This window comes from Dendrobium catenatum, unplaced genomic scaffold (genome assembly GCF_001605985.2).
Source record: "Dendrobium catenatum unplaced genomic scaffold, ASM160598v2 fragScaff_scaffold_289, whole genome shotgun sequence".
In the NCBI taxonomy this organism is placed as follows: Eukaryota; Viridiplantae; Streptophyta; class Magnoliopsida; order Asparagales; family Orchidaceae; genus Dendrobium; species Dendrobium catenatum.
The window spans coordinates 415,153-429,394 of record NW_021318751.1 but is presented as its reverse complement, the minus strand read 5'-3'; the positions used below and the strand labels follow the sequence as shown (position 1 = coordinate 429,394).

General features: G+C 33.4%; 1 protein-coding gene across 1 annotated transcript in view; it reads left to right on the top strand.

Moving 5' to 3' along the window:
- Positions 1-1,105: 1,105 nt before the first annotated feature.
- The window catches only part of LOC110113951 (kinesin-like protein KIN-7L), a 22,884-nt gene continuing 9,747 nt past the window's right edge, over positions 1,106-14,242 (top strand). Inside the window, exons 1-14 of the mRNA XM_020846678.2 lie at positions 1,106-1,321; positions 1,388-1,477; positions 1,557-1,675; positions 1,755-1,868; positions 1,950-2,031; positions 2,125-2,192; positions 2,279-2,341; positions 2,442-2,584; positions 2,893-2,995; positions 3,104-3,184; positions 10,900-10,968; positions 11,046-11,105; positions 11,217-11,366; positions 12,310-12,600. Coding sequence (XP_020702337.1) covers positions 1,177-1,321; positions 1,388-1,477; positions 1,557-1,675; positions 1,755-1,868; positions 1,950-2,031; positions 2,125-2,192; positions 2,279-2,341; positions 2,442-2,584; positions 2,893-2,995; positions 3,104-3,184; positions 10,900-10,968; positions 11,046-11,105; positions 11,217-11,366; positions 12,310-12,600 — 1,578 coding nt within the window. The 5' untranslated portion in view covers positions 1,106-1,176. The remainder of the gene's footprint in view (positions 1,322-1,387; positions 1,478-1,556; positions 1,676-1,754; positions 1,869-1,949; positions 2,032-2,124; positions 2,193-2,278; positions 2,342-2,441; positions 2,585-2,892; positions 2,996-3,103; positions 3,185-10,899; positions 10,969-11,045; positions 11,106-11,216; positions 11,367-12,309; positions 12,601-14,242) is intronic.

Below are 14,242 nucleotides of genomic sequence, written 5' to 3'. Positions count from 1 at the left end.
CATATCCTAGTAGTGGTCATGACTTATAATAATGTGCTTTGCATCAAATGTCATGCTTAATTAGATATAACTTTCAAAAGCCCAATATAATTAATTATGCATTTAATCACAATTATATCTTATTCAACTTTAATCTAATGAGTAAAAATAAATACGACTCCCATTTTAAATAAGAGAGAGCCTTTTAAGGTGCCCCCTAATCACCATATAAAAGCAGATAGAAGTTTTGCATTCTTGGGTTTCGTTTGGGACGGCTTTTTTATTGCTTCTTAAAGCAACTTCCTAGTACAAAAAAAATTAATTTTTGTACTAAAAAGCTGCTTTAAGAAGCAATAAGAAAACCAGCCAAACGAAACCTTGATCTTGTTATTAAAAGTTTGTGTAATGAAGAATTGAAATGCACTTGAGTCAAAACTCTACCAGGAGGTGTGAATGCTCTTCGATGAAATTGTTTACTACATAGTGCCAGTCTTTACTTGAAATCGGAGAAGCTGTGGAAGTGAGAAATGTGTTATGTGCCAAAGACATCAGCTGCACTTTACAAATGCAAGATATTAATGTAGCCAATTATGAAATCACGAGGAAAAAAATTTAAAGTTTTATATTATATAAAACAGTTCAAAATATATTATGCAGTAATATTAAATGATTTAAGATAATTTTTTATTAATATATTTTTTATGCTTTCAAAAATTTTTTTAATAAAAATTAATTTAAATATTTAAGCAAATGGTCCCAAAATTATAAAGTTACAAGTTTCGTTTGAGGTAAATATGTTTGCATTGAAAAATTATTTGACTTAATTTAACATCCATTAAAAAAATTAAAGCTTGATGAGAAAGGAGTTATTACGTTCCTAACAAATATATAAAATTGAAAAAGAAACTTATGTGAGTGACAGCTTATGCCTAATACTAGCAGGTTATATCAAGAATTTGTTGTATTTTTGGACTATCTGATTAATAACTCCAAAATTCCAACCAAGCACTAAACCTTCTTCTGAACTGGACGTCGCTAATCAGATAGTGGCATTTCTGACTTTTCACCTCTCAGATCCGGCTACCGTCTTATCCTCACCGTCGGTGACGAACGACCACATAATTCAAACGGGAGCCCGCCTCCCGATCTCTCTCTCTCTCTCTCTCTCTCTCTCGACCTGTACTCAACTGAGCTAACATGGAGAAGATCTCAGTAGCTGTGCGATTCCGGCCATCGATTGCCGAAGAGGCTGCCGGAGAGCGCCAATGGAGGATTGAGGACAACCGAATCTCACTTCACAGACCCCTCGGCACTCCAATCTCTGGCATATCTTTCGCCTTCGGTAATTCCTCCTCTTTGGCTTCCCTAAAACCCTGACTTCATTTCTCACTCCCTCTATCATTATCAGATCATGTATTTGAACAGAGCTCCACCAATGCATCTGTCTACGATATCCTAATCAAATCTATAATCCAAGCGGCCATCAATGGATTCAACGGTAAGCAGTTCTGCTCTTCTTATTTATATTAGTTTTCCAGAAACCCTAGAATCCGATAGCCTTTTCTCTTCTCTCTCAGGAACTGCCTTTGCCTATGGACAGACAAGCAGTGGCAAAACTTTCACTATGAATGGCTCTCAACTTGACCCAGGAATCATTCCGCAGGCCGTGAGAGATATTTTCGATACGACTCATATGGTTTGTAATTAGACTCACTAGCTTATGAATCGATTTGTTTTTTCTCACTTTCTTCGGCGCTCTGGTATTGTGCTTGCAGATTACAGATCGCGAGTTTCTAGTTAGAGTTTCTTATATGGAGATTTACAATGAGGAGATCAACGATCTGCTTTCATTGGGGAACCAGAGGCTTCCAGTACATGAAAGCTTAGAGGTGGGTTTCTCAAGCTTTAACTCTTTAAAAAGATATGCGTGGTGCTTTATTTTAAAGTGAACATCTTTGCTGAGTATGTAGCGTGGGGTTTATGTGGCTGGTCTTCGGGAGGAAATAGTGAACAGTGCTGATCAAGTACTTGAACTCATCAAACTTGGTGAAGGTATAATTAATTAAATTGTGTTCCTTTGGCCTATTATTATTGTTTTAACTTTTAAGTGCGGTCATTGAGGGGAAACTAGATATCTCTATGTAGCTAATCGACATGTTGGTGAGACAAATATGAACGTTAGAAGCAGTAGATCGCATACAATATTTAGGATGGTATGACTATATGCTTTCTTTTTTTCTTTATTTATCCTCAAGCTACTTTATCCGTTTGTTGAATCTTCTGTAACCTGTAAATTTAGGTTATTGAAAGCAGTGCCAAAGATTCCACATCATCTGTTGATGCTATACGCGTTTCTGTTTTGGTTCGTAAATTGATTTCTCTTCAACCTAAGAACTTTAAAATTTTCTTGTATTTTTTACAGCTTTCCATTTTTTTCTCTAAATATATTCTTGTTGGCTTAGAATTTGGTAGATTTGGCTGGATCAGAAAGAATCGCTAAAACAGGAGCTGGTGGAGTTCGTTTGAAAGAGGGAAAGCACATTAACAAGAGCTTAATGATCCTTGGGAATGTGATCAACAAACTAAGTGAGAATGGAAAGCATAGGTATTCTTTGTATGATGCAATTAATGTTTTCCTTTTCCTCTGTCTCAATATTATACAGGGCAATTGTGATTTTTTGGTTTGTTATATTTTATTCAACATATGTTGCTACGCCATTGAGCTAATTGTTGGACTTTTTGCATACAATATTGTTTTAAGTTTGTCTCTTGGTTTCAAGTTTGTTTGCATGCTATCTAGGAAATTTCCTAATTGTTAATTTGATTAGCTACCCATTAATTTATCCATCTCCTAATTTGTATAAAGTTGAAAATTCTATTTTATATCTAAATTAGAACATTTTGATGGTGCAGGGCACATATTCCCTATCGTGATAGTAAACTAACTCGAATACTTCAACCTGCTCTTGGTGGCAATGCCAAAACTTCAATAATTTGTACGGTGGCACCTGAGGAGGTGAATGTTGAATGCGCTTCTTCATATCTTTCACAAATCACATCATGCAAATTACTATACACACATATTAACATATTAACATATTAACATTAGCTTTAATTATGATAGGTGCATATTGAGGAAACCAAGGGAACTCTCCAATTTGCTAGTAGAGCCAAGCGCATTACAAATTGCGCTCAAGTAAACGAGGTAAGTGGATATGGATTTCATAATTAATGCGTGTAACATTCTTAGCACATAAAGTGGAGTTTTCTTTTGGTTGTTGAATTTCTACACTAAGTTGAATTTGTATCACTGAAAGAATAAATATAGTATTCGATTCATATATTTTAATGTGCCAATAAAAATTATGTGAGTGATTGTCTGCTTTGACCCACCTTATCTTTATCGTATTAAATCTCATTGTTTATTGTTCTTTGTGTAGTTTCTTAAGAGGCTACCCATCTAGATCGTGCTTTCACATTAATACACAATGATGTTCCTGAAGATATTTCATATAGTATACCAAAAAGGCATCTCCCATATTTAATTTAAACTTTTATTTATATAGCTCTATAAATTTTTTAGTCTTTTTTATGTGTGATTTGGTTCACTCTTATCTCCTTTTCTCTTAGAATATTGCTAGGAGTCACCCATATTTGGATTGCCTCTTTAGATTTATGATGTCACATGCTCACTGGGTGCTGATTGATTTGCCTTCAAATTGCACATTATACTAGAGGAGATCTAGCTCTAATACTATTTGTAAATATTCATATCACATTATGTGAGGTATTGTGCACCTTGGCTCAATCCATCTCATATCAGGCTAAACCTTTTTTTTAATCCTTCTTGGTGCAGCAATCCAAGTGGTCACCCATTCTGAGAGTATTCTTAGACTAGCTTGCTTGATTGTGGAAAGAAACTTCACTTGGTCTAATTATATATATAATCCAATATAATTTCTTTCTTTTCTAATTTGATATTTTTATTTTGGCCCTCTATTTTCTAAGAACCCTATTCTAGCTCGCGCCTTATTCAAGCCTTTGTCCCAACTCACTCCCCTCCCTATTTGAACAACCCTCTTTGGATTGGAGAATAATAACTTAGCTCATATTTTTGGAGTATTGTTTGTTTTAACCTAAACCGTTTCATATCGAGCTAAATGCTTTTATCCCACACGAGCAAGTTTAATTGTGAAAGTTTTAGAGAAATTTTATACAAAAAGTCACATCACATATTTGATGTAATCCCCTATTCATTTGCAAGAAACGAACCCCCCAACCGTCCCTCACTCTGTTCGTAAAACCCCAACACCATCTCCCTCTCATTCAACAAAAAACTTCAGCCCTCTGTCCCTTTATTCGCGAGCCTGTCCGTTCCTTCCTCCTAGCCTCTCTATTTTGCACGACATCAAGGGTCTAAACCCTTGTCTTCCTCTCTCTCTCTCTCTCTCTCTCACGTGGCTGTCCCGGACAAGAACCTCCATTGATTTCTAGCCCTAGCCGGCCTCCTCTTGCATATTTGTAAATCTTCCTTCTTCTTATTTTTTATTTTCTTAAGTGTGAGAGGTAAGGATGAGAAGACAAATGAAAGATTAAATAAAATAAAAGATAGGGTGAGTTCTATGTATCTTCCCCGGCTTGATTCTTCTCCATTCTCTCCATCTTCACCTCCATTTCTCCCTTTGTCGTATTAATCGTCAAAGAGAGATTTATTGTTTTCATTATTTTTCAAAAAAAGATTAAAGTAATACATATAGTTTTATTTTCTTTTTTTGAACATGATTTGCTATATGAATGAGATGAATATATTTACTCCAATTTGTATTTTTTTTTTCAATGTGCAAATCTAAGATTATAATTTGAATGGTTTCGTTAAACATAAATAAGATTTTATATTGTAATTTATATTATTTGGAATTAAAATTGTATATATAAAATCTACGTTGTTTGTGATTTATGCCATATAAGTAGTAATACAAAGATTCATATCCAAATTTTGGGAAAATTATGTTATCTTTTTCCAAATGCATAAAAGATGTTTGAGTTAATATTTATTAAAGAATGACATGAGTTTGATCAAATAAAGAGTTATTGAATAAGCACATTTTTGCTTCATTTCATTCATGCTTTCAAGAAATTTATGAGTTAGAGAAAGATAAATAAATTATATATATGCATATATGTTATGTCCTCACATTTTTATAAAAAAAATGAGTTAGAAAAATGAACTTTGTATTATTTTGATTAAATGAAATGTGTGTGTATTGAAAGGTGAAGTGTATGAACTTTATGTAGTGTGTGCATATTAAAAAAATGTTTTGTGTATAAAGTTGTTAAATATATGTATTTTAAGAGATAAAATGTATGATTTTATGAGAAGTAAAGTGTGTGATTTTTGAAAAATGATGTATATATATTTTGAAAAGTGAAGTGTATAATTTTTAAAAAGTAATGAGTGTGTGCTTTGAAAAGTGAAGTGTATATATTTAAAAAATAAAATTAGAAGTATATTTTAAAAGGTGAAGTATGTGATTATAGTGAAGTGTTTGAATTTTGAAAAAGTGAGGTGTGTATGAAAAATATGAATTGTGTGTGTGTGTGTTGAAAGGTAAAGTGAAGTGTATGAATTTTAAAAACTAAAGTGTGGATTTTGAAAAACAAAGTGTGTAGAAATGTGCCATTGGGAGAATGAAGCATATATATATTGAGAATTAAGGTGTGTGAGTATGTTGAAGAGTGAAGTTGTAAACGTTGAAAAATAAGTTATTTGATTGATTATTAGAAAGTGAAATTAAAAAAAAAGGTTTAGCTCTCTTTCTCTTTCTCCCTTTCTTCTTCTTCTTCCCCTTCCCCTTTATTGCATTTTCAGGATAAATTTTAAAAATATATAAAGTACATTCGAAATTGAAAGTTTCAAAAGCAAAGTCAACCGAGCTAGTATGCAAGCCCGAAAAGATGTATGTTTTGATTTAATAATATTTTTCAATTATTTATATTCTAATTATTAAATATGCTTTAACTACTATTCTGTTTTTTTTTTGTTTGCATAACTAAAATGGTCTTTTTTTTTTCTTTAAAAATTGGTGCAAATGAGGAGAATGATCTCCTTGTATTCTCTTGTCCATTTGATCACCACTATTCCTTTTAGTTTTTTTAAACAAAGAAAATAGAATAGTGGTTAAAACATGTTTAATAATTAAAATATAAATAATTGAAAAAACTATTAAATTAAAACATACCTTTTTTCGATCATGCACACCAGCTTGGTTGACTTTGCTTTTGAAGTTTTTCGATTTCAAAGATATTTTATATAATTTTCTATAATTTATCTCGAAGCATAAAAAGGGGAAAGAAAAAGAAAGAGAGAAAGAAAACTAAGTCTTTCTTTAAATCTTTCACTTTCTAATAATACCAAAACAACTAATTTTCCAACGTTTATACACTTCCCTCTTTAACACACTCACACATTTTAATTCTAAATGTGTATACGCTTCATTCTCCCAATATATGTACATTTCTACACATTATTTTTCAAAATACAAACTTTACTTTTCAAAATCGATACACTTCATTTAATTCACATTTTTCATACACACATCTCACTTTTTTAAAATCCAAACACTTCTCTACAATCACACACTTCACATTTCAAAATATATTTCCCATTTCATTTTCCAAAAAATATATACTTTACTTTTCAAAACACACTCATTACTTTTCAAAAATCACACACTTCATTTTTCAAAATATACATACATATCTTTTCAAAAATCACACTTCACTTCTCACAAAATTATAAATTTCATATCTTAAAATACACACATTTCTTAATTTTACAAGAAAACTCTTTTTTTTTAACATATACAAACTTTACAAAGTTCATACATTTCACTATTCAATAAACATACACAAATTTTTAACCAAAACAATGCAAAGTTCTTTTTTCCAACCCATTTCCTTTTTTCAAAATGTGAGGAGATAACATATATGCAGAAGTAATTTTTTTTTTCTTTCTCTAACTCATGAGTTTCTTGGAAGTATTGATGAAATGAAGCATATATGTGCTTATCCAATAGCTTTTTATTTAATCAAACTCATATCATTCTTTAATAGACATTAACACAAATATCTTTCATGCATTAGGTAAAGGATGACATAGCTTTCTCAAAATATGGATATAAAGATTTGGATTACTACTTATATGAAATAAATCACAAACAATACATATTATATGTAGTTTTAATTCCAAACAATATATATTACAACATAAAACTTAATTTATGCTTCATGAAATCTTTCAAATAAACAATTTATATTTGCACATTGAAAAAAAAAACACAAATTGGAGTAAATATATCTATATCATTTACATACCAATTCATTTTCAAAATAACACAAAACTATCTTTTTTACTTTAATCTTTATTCGAAGAAGAGTGAAAAAAAATAATCTATCTTTGATGATTAATGCGACGAAGGGAGAAATGGAGATAGAAAGAAGATACATAGAACTCACTATACCCCTTATTTTGTTTAATCTTTCATTTACTATCTCATCTTTACCTCTCAAACTTAGGAAAATCAGAGAAAATAAGGGAAAAAGAAGAAGATTTATAAATATACAGAGGAGGCCGGCTAGGGCTAGAGATCACCATAGGTTCTCATCCGGGTCAGCCGCGTGAGAGAGAGAGAGAAGTGGAAGACAAGGGTTTTGGCCCATATTGTCATGCGAAATAGAGAGGGAGGGAGGGGCGCGCTCACGAACAAAGGGATAGATGACTTCAATTTTTTGCGAATGAGAGGTAGACGGGGTTGGGGTTTTCCGAATAGAGAGAGGGACGGCTGGAGGGTTTGTTTCTTCTGAATGAATAGGGGATTTCATCTTTGGGGTCGCACAAACCGGCCCTAACTCTTAAAACTATTTTTTGTTTTAATTTAAATTTTGAATAAAATTTTATGTGAGAAAAAATCAATTGCAGTATTAATTTTGACAAATTTTAATTAAGTTTAATTGATTAATTTAAATAGCAAAATATTTAACAGATTTTGATACAATTGTAGGGTTTAATTGAGAGAATCTAGTTTAGAATTGACTTTAAGATTAATGCAAATCAATCGATTTATTCCTATTTACATCATTCTAATTTCAATTTATTGTGAGACGAATGATGTAGTGTCTATCGAACGCGTCGAGTCAAAATTAAACTCGAATCGAACCAAATAAACTCAACAACGTATAGACACTATTATGCTTGAAATCAAATTGGTGTTGGGTTGAACCGGATTTAATTTAGCTCAGAATATGGGTCGAGTCAATTGTACATCAATAGGTGTCCACCTAAGGGGAATCCTATGGGAGCGATGTTTATATTAGACTATGAAGAGCTAGGTACTAGGATTAATTTGGGGAAATTTGCCTCAAATAATGAGGTCAACAACACCCACTCTTATTCGAGATGTCTTAAGCCCACAAGTTCTTACTAAATTTGTTCTCAAACCACACATTGTTCTGAAGGAGTTTTGACATAGATATCAATTTTGATCACCCAATCACATATTGTGAGTTCTTACTTGCTTTGGACAAGCTTACCATCATACTGGAACAAATGATGAGGACATTAGTAGGAGATTTTGGAATGTTTACCGCCGGAAGCATCGTAGATCGACGACTACGATGAGGAGTTTGTATATTTGATATATTTTATGTATTAGTTTCAGATTTATATATTAGTTTCAGATTTATGTTTGTACCCTTGTTGGTGTGTTGATTTGAGTTGTAGCACTATGGGCATTTTAGTCCTTTCTTTTCTTTTTCTTTGAGGCCTATATATTAGGTCATTGGTCTTGTATTTGGATGATGACGAATGAAATAAAATTTTTGATTTCTCTCTAGAGCTTGTGAGTTATTGAGTGGGGAAGTCCCAAGGTGTGGGCAAAGAAATATCCACCAGTCGCCGGAAGTGTCCAGGGCTCGTGGTCCGAATCTTCCCCTTTACTCCAACTGCCGAATCCCTCTCTCTTACCCTAGCCGACATCCTCCTCCCCTAGCCCCCACGCTGGCCAACCCAACCCCTTACTCGACGGCCACCCAAATTTCCCCTTCCTCATATCCGCCCAAATAACCTCCTCCCCATCATCCACCCTCCCTACCTCCAAGCTAGCCATCGGCCCCTCCCAACCCATATCTCCCTCTTAATGATGATTTCCATCATCATAATAACCTTCTTAATTTAGCCTAGATAATTTGGGAATAATCCTTTTAAGTTGAAATTCAAATTTGAATTTCTAATACTTTCCTAAATTATCAAATCTAAATTAGGAAAGTCCCTAAATCTAAGCCCAAATTAATTCTAATTGGGATTGGATTTCTTTATTTCCTTCCAAAAGTGAGATAATGAAATTAGAAGCTTTAAATTTTCCCTCCCAATCCCCTATTTCCCCAAGCATGCTGTCGGCCCCTCTCTAATTTCCCTCTCTCTCTCTCCCACGTTAAGTCCCACTAAACTTTGAATTTGAAATTCAAATTCAAAATCCTATTTTCCTTCTCTCCATCAATCCCAAATCTGAAATCAATTTCAGATTTATTCCTATTTCCTCCTACTCAAACCTACTCCTAACTCAACCAAGTAATCCCCTCCCCTCTCTTGGCCGACCCCTCCCTTTTCCCCCATCTCTTGGAATTGCTCTTCTCATGAGTTGTATCTCTAAGTGGAGAAAGAATACAACCTCCTCCAAGTCTTTTGCTAGTGCATGGCCGATCCCGATGTTGACCATGGCTTCGTATATGATGATCAAGGGCAAACGGATCTCCTTCACTCTCCTTCACTCTCCTTTCTTTTATGTGAACTTGGGAGTTGTCGAGACCGTTGGCATATACATTGATCGCATCCTCTTCACATTGGTACATTCCGTCGAAGAGCATCTTCCGGACGAACATTGGCGAATCACTGGTCGTCTTCACACAACTCCTCCGGCTAGCTTTCCTTGGATCTTTATCCTAGCCTTCCTCTCCCTTGTGGTGGCATTCTCCGAATTGTTGCGATTCTTCATCCGCTAAAACCCATAAAGAGCGCGAGTAAGGGAAACTCGATGTGACTTTTCTCTTTGTTACGTTGTAGATTGTTAGTTTATTGCACTTGCGTTTCCATTTTATGATTGATATTATTTGAGATCTTGTTCTTCTAATATGTAATTGCTTGCCATATCAATTTAGACAACTTTCAATTCGTAAAATCTTTTCTAAGTGAAACATTGGTTGACGTTACAACGCCTAATTCAATTTTTATAAATTTCTACATGCAATTTCTAATTAGTTTCACATCAACAAATCTCAAAATTTTATTCTCCCTTTCATTTATCAGAGCTCATATATCTTGGGATTGCTCCCTCATGGAGTTCAAAAAGAAACTTTATTGGCAACACCAAAAGACGCTTCGTATATTTAGTCTAACCCTTACTTACACAGTGTAGTAACATGTTAATCTATAAAGCTCATAGGAGTCACTCGTTTTTTGAGCCATTTGCCCTAATAATCACTCCCGATGCTCTTTAGGTTGCCCTCTTCGGATTCAAAATATCATATCTAGAGAATGCACATTTGTCTAAGTATATTTAGTTTGCAAGGTAGGTTATTTGGTACCTAACAAGGATTTTTGAGGCATACCGTGTCTTTAAATTGTACCTTATTTTTCTTTTTTCTTGTTCATTTGCTATGTCGAATGTTTCCTTATTTTTGCACACAGTTTTGAATATTTTATACATCTTCTTCATCCCAAATTATTATTATTATTTTATTTTGTTACTTGTTACCTATGCTTTTTGTTAAAATTTTGTCTTTATGTAATGAATATTGATAAATCTTAAATTTTAAGCTAAAATTTACTGTTTTTGAGTTTTCCGTTAACAAAAAATAACTTAATAGGTTTTGACGGATGCTGCACTACTGAAGCGGCAAAAACAAGAAATTGAGGAACTTCGTAGAAAATTGCAGGTAATGGTCATTAAGTTGTTTCGTGTTTGCTTAGATCTGAAGTCATTTATAGTTTGTAGAAGTTGTTTCCTTTTTAGGGACAACATTCTGAAGTATTGGAGCAAGTGATTTTAAAACAGAGGAATGACATGCACAAGGTGTAGCATCGATCATCTATTCTTACACCATATCAAATTATAGATAGATTACATCGTTGTATGTTATCTTGATAACTAATAAATGTATATCTTCTTAATTTTTCTTATCAGTCTGAACTTGAACGTGAAAAGCTTGCAATGGAGCTTGAGGAAGAAAGGAAATCCCGTCAAGCACTCGAGCACCACATGGGAGAGCAGCAAAGAAGGATAGATTATCTCAATGAACTTCTTGCTTCCAATGATGCTAGAAAGTTAATACAAGTAAGATTATAACTAATTGTAATGCTAATATTTTGTTAATGGATAGTCAGGTATAGTAAGGCTCATACATCTACCCAGGCTTGACTTTGGCTAGGCTCGATCACCTCATTTATATTTATAATCTTTTTAATTCAAATGAATTCAATCTATGTAAAATATTAATATTAAGGGGTTGTTTGATTAGAAGTAAAATTGGTGTAAAGTATTCCAAATGCAGGGGTTTTGAAAATATTGATGTTTGGTTGGATGAAAAAGGAGTGCAAAGTAGAGTAAATGTAGTATAAAATATTTTTGAGATCGTTTTAGAGATAAACTAAACTTGCCTAGTTTTGAGCTAGAATCATTTACACTGCAAGCAAGCTAGCTTGATCGCCTCCACCCACCCGCCGGTTACCACAGTCTGTCGACGCCACCCACCACTAGCTGGATAAAAATAAAGAAGAGAAGAATATACACAACATATTCTTTTTTTGTCTTAGAAATGAAATTCGGTTGGAGATGAATTGCTGTTTGAAATGAATGTTACTATATTTTGAAGTGAAAAATAGGTTTTTAAGTTGGAGATGCCCTTAGATAAGAAAATTAAGTGATAAGTTTTGGTGACTGAAGGTGCTTGACCTACTTCAACCAGACTGTTAAATCATCAATTATTCCAATTATTGGATAATTATTTGTAAATTAGATTAGCTTTAAAAAATTAATTTTTTAATGTCAATACCAGTTCTATTATGTATAATCTACCATTTAACTTTTAAAGTCATATCATCTTTGGAACTTCATCCGCAGATATTTTTTTTTTGTGTTCTGCAATCTGCAGTTTGATTGAGCCAATCTTCTAGATAAATATGATTGTGGAATACTCTCAAGTTTGCTTATTTGTTGTGTTTTCGCTAAGATTTTTGTAGATTGAATTTTACAATTTGTTGTACTGCATTCTTCGCAGGGAACTGTTCATACCCATTCTAGTTATGAGGAAATGAGTAGTAGAAATTGCATGTCTCAAGGCAATACCTTCACAACTCCTATTTTCAAAGCCATGCCAGATCAATTTGTTGTAAAGCGATCAAATCATTCTAAGGCATTCGATTCAAGTCCACTGCCAGAAAATTTTACAAACACAGCGAATGAAGACTTATGGCTGCAGTTAAACAAAGGCTTCAGAACTGACCTCGATGCGCTACAAATGACCCCTAACGTAAGATATAGAGCTGCTCAATCCAACGACACATCAATTGTAAGTTGGTGTCAGTAACTACTTATTTTATGTTATTCTCTTTTTGTGTTATTAGTTATATTCTTTTCTCAAGTATTATTTTTGTGTGACTATTACTGTGTTGGCTATTGATTCAACAATTAAAACCATATTATGATATTTTATTTCTTCCATAATTTCATTTGCTTCTCAAAATCATTATACTAGTTCTTTTGTTCTTGCAAAAATATAAATAAATCAATTGTACGTTTTATATGAAATAGTATTTGACCAAACTGAGAATGCAAAGCAACAAATTAATCTTTATTTTTGAATGGGATATTGGTCTCTTTTATGGTCCTAGTTATTATTTAATGAGCAAATCTCTGTAGTCACCCGCATGGCTGGGCATAGGCTTTGGCCTTTTCGGCTTTATAATCTTCTATTTAGGAATTCTATTTCAAGTTCATATCAAATATTGCATAAAGCTTTGTAAATTATAGTACTAGTCTATATGTTTTGCAGTTTTCCACATCTACTATACTCGTTTATCAAAATGTTAAGTTGATTAGTTAATATGGATGCAGTTGTACATAGAGATTTAAACAATATAAAGTTTAATACCTTATGCGGTATTTGTTAAGAATGAATGGGTGCTGTTCCAAAATAGTTGGGATAAGGCTAATGACAGTGATGATGGGAACTTCTGATTTAATCTAAGATATTACTGAGGTTGCTTATATAGTACCACATGAAATACAGTGAGGCAGCGAAGCAAATCATCATGCAAAACTTAAGGTACTCACAGTTCCCAAGAGTTTATACTAACAACAAGCTGAAAAATTGGAGACGTAGAAAGTTTAGAAAAGCAACTGTTGACCTCTAGACAAAGAACTAAAACCCAGCTTAAATCCTGGTTGAAAATCCGAAAATAATCTCAATTGCATACATTGTACATTTGCTCTGTTGAATCCCGGATATCTCGCATACCTCGGACTGTCGAAGGATCCCCGAAATCCTGCCGAAATCCCGCTGTTCGGCGCCGTTTAGTCTCTGTCCCGTGAAATCCTGCTTAAAAGCCGCGAGTTCGCCTCGATTGAGCGCCCAGGTCGTCGTTAAATAGCGAGGGGCTGCTCGACTCTCTCCCACGACTCTTCTTCCTTCTCCAAACCGAAGCCTCCGCTCCTACTCTTCCACTTCCACGACGTCCAGCTCGCAGACGCCTCCTCCCGTCGAGCCTGATCCCGATCTCAGAGAAGCAGAGAGAGATAGAGAGATTCTCCCTTGTCCGCGCCACTTCGGTCAATTCCCGTGAAAGAGATAGAGAGAGGGAGAGTTGTATTAGTGTTAATGAAGATTAATTTTATTTAATCTTAATTATAATTATTTTAAACTAATTATAATTATTACAGATAATTATGGTTAATTTTAATTAAGTTGTTTTAGTTAATTTTAATTAATTATATTTAACTTTACTTAAAGTTAAATATAATTAATTATTCTAATTAATTATAACAATTTAATTATTACACTTAATTATAATTAATTGTAATTAAATATAATTAATAAAAGATAATTATAATTAATATAAATAAAACAAAAAATAACACCCTCCACTCTCTTTCCTCGATGTTCGTGTCGGACCGGCAAACCACCTAAGCACGCCTTTATTGGCCGTGGTAGG